Here is an 8,112-nt window from a genome sequence, read left to right on the forward strand (position 1 = left end):
GATGATCTGCTCCATAACCTTCCCCAGCACCAAGGTCAGACTGACAGGCCTGTAGTTCCCCAGATCCTCCTTCCGGCCCTTCTTGTAGATGGGCATCACATTTGCTAACCTCCAGTCAACTGGGACCTCCCCGGTTAACCAGGACTGCTGATAAAAAATGGTGGATGGTTTGGTGAGCACTTCTGCCAGCTCCCTCAGTACCCTTGGGTGGATCCCATCTGGCCCCATAGACTTGTGTGTGTCTACGTGGGGTAGCAGGTTGCTAACCACTGAAGTAACCAAGAGCGTAACATGATGTGGGATCAGGTGAGTGAGCCTGGCCTCGCCGAGGGGAGCTGAAGGAGCGCCTTCTGCAGGAAGGAGGGTTTGACATTTGTGCCGGCAAAGAGAGAGTTCATCAAAGCAGTGGTGGAGGGTTTTAATAGGGAGAGCACCACAGGATTCATCCTCACCCCAACATGGGCCAAAGGGCTCCAGGCAGGGCTGCAGGCATGGCTGACCTACTCAGGCCCTCCAGCAGTGTTTGTTCTTAGTGCTATACGTGATACAAGGCAAGAACTTTTCCAGCTTAGATAACTTTATCTGTCTGTTGGTGAGCAGCACTTGTTCCTGGGATCATTAGTGCCAGCCCAAAGGAGGCTTGTGCTGAAAAAGGCAAGAGCCTTGTGTCACATGTTTGGTCTAGGTTCAGACATCTTTTTCTCAAGCAAGAATCTCCAAAAACCCTTTTAAGCATGTATTCAGTAAGATTGGCAATAGGGGACATGAAGGCCCACAACTTTCCTTGGAGGGTCTTCTGAGAGGAAAGCTACTCTTCTCAAGCTGGGCGCTATCAACGATGTTACATCTTACCCTGCTAGGTGTGACAAGAGAGGATGCATTTCTTTTCTAGTGTAAACAAAATTGTGTGTTGTTGTACAGAAATGGCTTACCCTGGCATTACTGGGTTGAGCTGGTTTATCTGGGTTGAACTGTTTCTACGCTTCAGCATCTCTTTTCACTCTCCAGGGTGGAACAGAAGAGCGCTCACAACTATTCCCCCCACACACACCCCCACATGGGAATCAGCACCAGCCTCTAGACCAGATTTCTGATTAAAGAGAATTGTATAATGTCTGTCTGCATCATCTTCCATCTGCTTCTCTTACCAACTCAATTGCATATGGCATTATGTGCCTCTTCGGTGCTGTGCTCTGTTCTTTCGCCGTGTCTAGAAAGCAGGGAGAAGATACAGCATGTCAATTGCAAAGGAAAGGTTCCTTCCATTCATCAGCTTTTTTTTTTTTTATTTTACACAGCACCTGAGAGGATCTTTGAAATAAAGGGGAAGCTTTGGTTTAGTGTACATGTGAATTTTTATGCAGTAGTCAGCTTTGTTTGCTAACATTTTAACACTTACTAAGGGCTAAAGATGCTCTTGAAACATGATCATACAACCTCAGCACCCCCACACCCCAAAAAGAAATAAAACCACGCAACGATTCCATGTCCTTTGAGAGGGAAGCAGGTTTGTAATAAAATCACAAAGAAATGGTTTCGTGGCTGATTCTGAAGCTGGCAGTAGCCAGACATGGAGACTTTTAAAAGGGACTGGGCTTTTTAGTACATTTGCTACTAAAAAATGCTGATCCAGTTCCTGCTGCCCTCTATCAAACAAACAGGAGCTCTCTGGCAGGACACCATGTGCTTACTCAAAAAACCCACAACAGCTGGAGATAGACACGTTAGAGAGCTGCGCGACACCAAACTGTGTGGACTTCTGGATTTATTTTTTTTTAAGAGCTTTCCTCTGCAGCCCTACCAGAATCTGTAAAATCAGGCAGAGACAAATACACCATACCGCAATTTCTGCCTCTTCTCACCCTGTGACAAGCTCTGTGACACTGGCATGTCCCACGCGGCTTTGTGATATGTGTTGGCTGGTCCATGCAGTGAGGACGATTTGTAGTCTGATCAGTGGAATCTTTTATAGTGCAAAAGGAAGCAGATGCCAATTTTGTGCTGATAACATTGAATTGTTCTTCAGCAGATGAGCTTTTTCTGTTGTCTCCAAGTTTTAGAGTTTTCTTTCTCACACTTGGCTTTTTAGCAATACACTAAGGACTTGAAGAGAGGTTTTATTATTTTTTTTTAGCTTCAAGGTAGGAAATCCCCATGAGGAGGTTCACTTGATTATAAACAAAAACAGAAAAGGAGATCTTCGAAACCCGGAAAAATCCCTGGTGAGGGGGAGGAATGCTCAAAACGGTTTATGTGCTGCCCTTGTCTCCATCGGTAGCATGACAGATTTGTGTTCGCTGCACTGAAAAAGCAGCAGAACATAGGTGCCAACATGATCGAATTACCCCAGCCTGGTGACCCGTTTCATGACTGGGATCAGACAGATGCACTTGAATTACTTCGTTCTGTACATGTTCCTCCCTGATGTCTTTCAGTGTTTGCATTGTGTCAGACTGCACTGGATTATTCTACCATCTAGCAACACTAAAGTGCAAATAAAATTAAGCACAGAAAGGTACATTGGATGTGCCCATCAGCCACACCAGAGGTGGGGCATTCAGCCTAGGATAACTAAGCCCTGGGGAACTAAGCTGTCCGTTGTAGGCTACAAAAATGAGAGCTGGGATATTTAGCAATAGTGGTGGTTTTGAGGTTAATTTTTTCTTGGTTTTGGGTTGTGTGTGGTGTGTTGTTGGGGGCTTTCTGTTTGTTTGAAGGCAAATTTTAGCACACTCCTCTTCTGGCTTACAGAAGCATTCAGGACATGTTTCTGGACTTTCACTTTATTCTGCACTGTCATTTTCTGTTGGCATAGCACAGTACCCATCTGGCACAACACTGCTCTTTGTGCTATGAATCTGAATGCTGAACTTGCAGAAGATAATACAGTCTTAGGAATATTTTTCACTGTAACACTTTTTTATATTGTGTCTGGCCTAAAGGGGAAAGAAAGCAGCCATAGTCAGTCTTGTCTCTCCTTTTTTTCATTCAGAAATGAAATGTAATGAATGAAAGTGTTTTTCATAAAGACCACATATACGACAGAGTACATTGTGCTTTCCTAAATTTGAAGGAAGTATTTGAAACTAAACTTGCCTGTTCTTGTAAATTCCTGTTGTCTACCTTCTCTTTGGCATTTGAAAGCCATTTTGAAGGGAAAGGAACTCTTCCAGGAATATATTCAAAGCTATTTGACTTTTGATCTGCTAAGACTGTGTTTTAAACCCTTTAATACATATTTGAGTGAACTAAATTATGGCCAGCGTATACAAGTCAGAAATGACAAGGCAGTATGTAAAGATAGTGTATAGCTTTCCTTCCCCCTTCATTCCTCCTGGACCATCATCTAAGTGGGGCACTAGGCTAAGACTATTTCCTGCCTCTGTCTCAGATTTCCCTGTACAAACCAGAGTAAATCAGCTAAGCCTAGCTCCTCCCATGCTTACCTATGCTGATTAAGCAAATTAGGGACCAAAATGTGTTTCCATCTGAACTAAGACTGTGTAAATACAAACACATCTGTAACAGTTGGTTAGAAGTATTTATTAACAACCATGTTGCAACAGTGGTAGGGGTGATTAGGTGTGCGCGTTTTAAATCTTTTCATTTCTGTATTTGAATGAAAACAGGAGAATCAGCCTTGGTATGTCTGAAATGTACAGAGCAGAAACCAAAAGGTGGTATGCAAAGGTAGCTTAAAGATTTCCTTTACACTCCTACACGATCTTCTGTTTTAGATACTTCGCTAAAATGCGTTTTCTGCTTAAATGAACGCCCTCCTGCCTCTCAGAACCTCTCACGGGCTTTCAGCAGCGTTTTGCCCTCACAGGCAGGGTACCTAAATCTTCCCTGAGGCACAGCTTGGATCAGAGGCACTTGCCTTCCTTTACCCAGGGGAGCTTTATTTCTCCACCGGGAGCTGGCAGACTCTGTTTCCACATACCTCAGCACAGGGCTGGCTCCTTTTCTGGTCGATCCCCTTGGGACACCCGCAACGGCAGCCAGCAGAGTGGCAGAAACCCAAAGCCCTCATCTTCTCCTGGTGTCTCTTGCTGTGGTTCTTGGGAAGCACGTCTAGCAGTGCTACTCCTCCCGCCCCATGCGCTATCGACATGTTGCTGTTGTAGCTGTGCTCCCATCCTCTGGGGTGAGGCCTGGGGCAAGGGCAGCAATATGGGGGAAAAGGACGGTGCAGCCAGTTTGGGGACCTGCCACCTGTGAACGCAGCATGTTGCCTTAGGGGTAGCCCAGCCCCAAAGCACGCCTGGCTCCCCATGCCCGCTGCAGGGTCCCTGAATGCTGCTTCAACCAAGATCATCCCATTGTGTATCCACAAGGGACTAGAAGCCTCCCAGGCGACATCTCTCTTTTACCATAGCAGTAAGGATGAGCTGTGTATAAGCCCCTCTGAAAGGGCTCTGGCACTGAGTTCAGGACTACCCTTCAGCGCTTGTCCCATGTCACCGGCAGGCACTGCAGCACAGAAATGATGTGGCATGCTTGAGGAGCTCATTCAAGATCTTTAATGATTCATATCCTCCTTCTGCCAATTAATACATCCAATGCAGTGAGTGGAGCTAACAGGCCATTTTTTATTGGCCAAAGAGCTGTCCCAAAATCTCAGTCCCTTATCTGTCATACTTAGTTGTGGAAATTATGATGGCACAAACAGAAGTTCAGGTAATGCAGGATAAATAGAAGATGGAGTTGAACCCTTAAGGAAGAAAAGAATATTTTCATTTACAGGTTACTGGTAATAGTAACTCTGAGAAAATAAATTAGACATTCAGATATTCCCCTGTCATACATAGCCAGATTTATTCCTAAATGGAATGTTTTCAAAATTTCCAGTGGCATTTCAGCTGTTCATTAAAGTGTGCTGTAGAATATAGTGACAATTTATTACACAGCTGTAAAAGCAGTAGTAATCATTATAAATGCAAACCTTGTGATGTTTCTTTGTCTATGCTTTAAATCCTTTTTTTTTCCTCCATCACTACGTCGAGTGAAACAGTGATTGTAGCAATCAGCAAGCAAGGGGCCACCTCCTCCAACAGCTGCCAATATCCTAGTCTCTTTTATTCAACAGATGGGAGGTATGTGCAGGCTAAGATAAGTGGCCACCTGTAAAATACGGTTCTAGATATGTGCCAAACTGGCCAGTCGTATAGTCAGGAGCAAAGCTAGTCAGAAAAGGAAGGCAGCTGTGCTGACCACCCACATCTGAAACAACAGGGAAACATTTACTCTCACGGATGGATGCCCTTGTTTCAAGCAGAGTTGGGAAAACGTTGTTATGCAACACTCATGCATACAGAAAATTAATTTCTATACCTTTTGTGGTGGCTGTCCATGACACCTGGAGCATCTGATCTGTACTCTGGCTGCCACAGCAAAATCTTGCTGCTATGGGTACCTGCATCTTGTCATACTGGTTCCAATCTTTAAAGGGCACCTGCCTCAGCACTTGCAAATTTCTGTCTGGCAATATCTGTGCACTGAATTTGGTGATGTGCTGCAGTCTTCTTGTGAGCTCAGCTAATCAGTGAACAGCGACAGCCCCAGGTGACGTGTTTGACTATCTGGCAGCTAATCAAGCATATTTGAGTTTTGCATGTCACATATCGGCAGCAAATTGTTCACAACATATTCATAAAATACATTTTGAATTAATTTAAGAAATTTCAGGCAATGCTCATCAGTTTACAGATCTGCAGGGTGGTGAAGTGGCTCGCATGCATCTGATAAATTGTCCGTTGAATTATTCATTCTATTTTATCTTTTTTAGGTTTTTATTTCTTTATTTTTTATCAAATAACAGACAAGAATTTTTTTCCCAAGAGTTCCATGGTTAGTGTTAGTTATCAAAATGTTGTAGCTAAGCGCTAGTAACGGTCACTTTTTCATCATTTTCTCTTCCTTCTTTTGAGTTTGGAACACCACTAATTATGATGTCTAAAAAACTTTCTACTTTTGTCATGTGGAATCAAATGGCGTAAGGAGTCAGAGCGTATGAATATGGCTGCTGTGAGTGTTGCACTATACGTACAGTGAAAACGGCAAGCAAAGGCTTTATCTTCATCTTGTGACAGGAATATTGAGTAATTAGCATAAGTTTACATATATTTATTAGTCAGGTAATTAGCAGCCAGAGAATACAGTGGTTTAGAGGTGACCTAGATTTCATTACGGTATTGTACCATTCAGAAACAGACCCAGTTTCTGAACTACTTAGGTGTGCGATTACACAACGGAATTGTCCTCCTAAAATACGTTGACAATTACCAGAATTGTGCATGCCACTGGGAAATTGCTCATACTAATTACCATCGTTAGCTACTTGAATACAAAATATCTGCAAATGCTCGAGGAATTAGACATAAAATGGATTCTCTTCTTTCAGGTCAGCTGTGTATGTATTTCTAAAGACTAGGGGACCAAGATTAAGCCTGATATTAGGTTACAGATTTTTCTTTCATATACCTGCAAACATCCGTGTGAGATTTACATTTTAAAATGGAAAATTTAGTTAATATTTTAATTTGTTTACTTCGTACTACTTGGAGAATATTAAAGATATTCCAATAAAAATACTGAAGAATCACCCTTTCAATACTTTATCCATTGATTAATTATTTTAAAAGAAATATCCCCCAAATTAATTGTATTGCACAAGAGGCATGATCTGGATCACTTTCTGTGACTCACATCTTTATAGGATACCTCAGATTGTGAAGACAGCACTTAGCCAGCATTTTCAGAGGATAAAATGTTTCGCAGGTGGAGGATTGTAGCTACACATTATAACCTTTGCTAGTTGACTCTAAGCACATACGGCAGGAGAACTGCAGTTTGTGCACATTACCCATGAGGGTTTTTTTGTTCGTTTCTGACTACTTGTGCATCTCATCTGTCACTGGTATTGGAAAGCTGGGGAACGTTATGACTTCAGACTATGACTTTTAAACTTCTAATTTGACATCGTCACGTAAAGCTACTTCCCTAGCCTACATTTTCTCAACTTTCAGCTTAAGCCAGGAATAAAATAAAATTTAAAGCACATCAAACTTTACCAGGTGCCCCAAGTTCTTGGAACGATTTCCCAGCTTAAGATGTACTATGAGTGCATTTGCATGTTGTGTATGATCTGCCTACGCTATTTGCCCCTACACCCTTGAAAGCTCCATGAGAAGCAGACCCATTACACGGGTACATATGCAGGTGTCAGAGTCACAGTGCCAGCAGGTCTGATCAGCACCAGGTTTTCAGAGAGGAACAACCCTTTAGAGGAATAGAGCCCTCACAGTTCCTACAAACTGCATTTCAGGAAGTGGATGTTCAGCTGATGTGTTTAGGATCATGCAGCCAATCTTACTATTGGGCCTCTCCTTTCTTTACCCAACTCCTGGTGAGGCCATTTAGATGGTGAAATATTTATTTTCTTTTTTTTTCTTTTTTTCTTTTTTCCCAAACCTCCCAGGATATCCAGCGAACACTCGCCAAAGCTTCAGATCCGGAGCCACAGTTACCTGAGGGCAGTGAGCGAAGTCTCTATCAACAGGAGCCTGGACAGCCTGGACCCCGCAGGGCTGCTGACGTCCCCCAAGTTCCGCTCCCGCAATGAGAGCTACATGAGAGCCATGAGCACCATCAGTCAGGTGGGTGACACGCACCCGCAGCAGCCCGGAGGGCATCCACCATGCTGGACGCCGGCTGAGCCCTTGCAATAGAAGAAACTTGATTTTGCTTTAAGTGGAATCAGTCTGTTGCATGCCACACATTTTCAAAACGTTTTTAAGAAAACAGAAATGTTTTCACACAGTCTTGTTTTTGAGAGAGTAACATTTGATAATGCCATAACCTGCCCTTTGCAAATGCATGAGTGGCACAACATGCAATTCATTGGAAGGAGCAGTCTAATTTTTTTTTTTTCTTTTCCAAAAGCAGGTGCTCATCAACAGTGTCTTTAAACAGAGTTCTCTTAAGGATCTTGTGCTTAGTAACTGAAATCAAATTTTCTGAAATGCCTCCAAAAAAAAAAACCACACGTTCACATGCTGACTGAGATGCTAAAGTAAATTAATTCCATAGTAATTTGTATTTCACAATATT

General features: G+C 42.9%; 1 protein-coding gene across 4 annotated transcripts in view; it reads left to right on the top strand.

The window, feature by feature from the left end:
* DLGAP1 (DLG associated protein 1) overlaps nucleotides 1-8,112 on the top strand; it is a 145,367-nt gene that overhangs the window by 40,464 nt on the left and 96,791 nt on the right. For all 4 annotated transcript variants that reach the window (XM_009284111.1, XM_009284112.2, XM_009284113.1 and 1 more), the window contains exon 3: nucleotides 7,481-7,658. In XM_009284111.1, coding sequence (XP_009282386.1) covers nucleotides 7,481-7,658 — 178 coding nt within the window. The remainder of the gene's footprint in view (nucleotides 1-7,480; nucleotides 7,659-8,112) is intronic.

The sequence above is a fragment of the Aptenodytes forsteri genome, unplaced genomic scaffold (genome assembly GCF_000699145.1).
Source record: "Aptenodytes forsteri isolate BGI_AS27 unplaced genomic scaffold, ASM69914v1 Scaffold229, whole genome shotgun sequence".
NCBI classification, from domain to species: Eukaryota; Metazoa; Chordata; class Aves; order Sphenisciformes; family Spheniscidae; genus Aptenodytes; species Aptenodytes forsteri.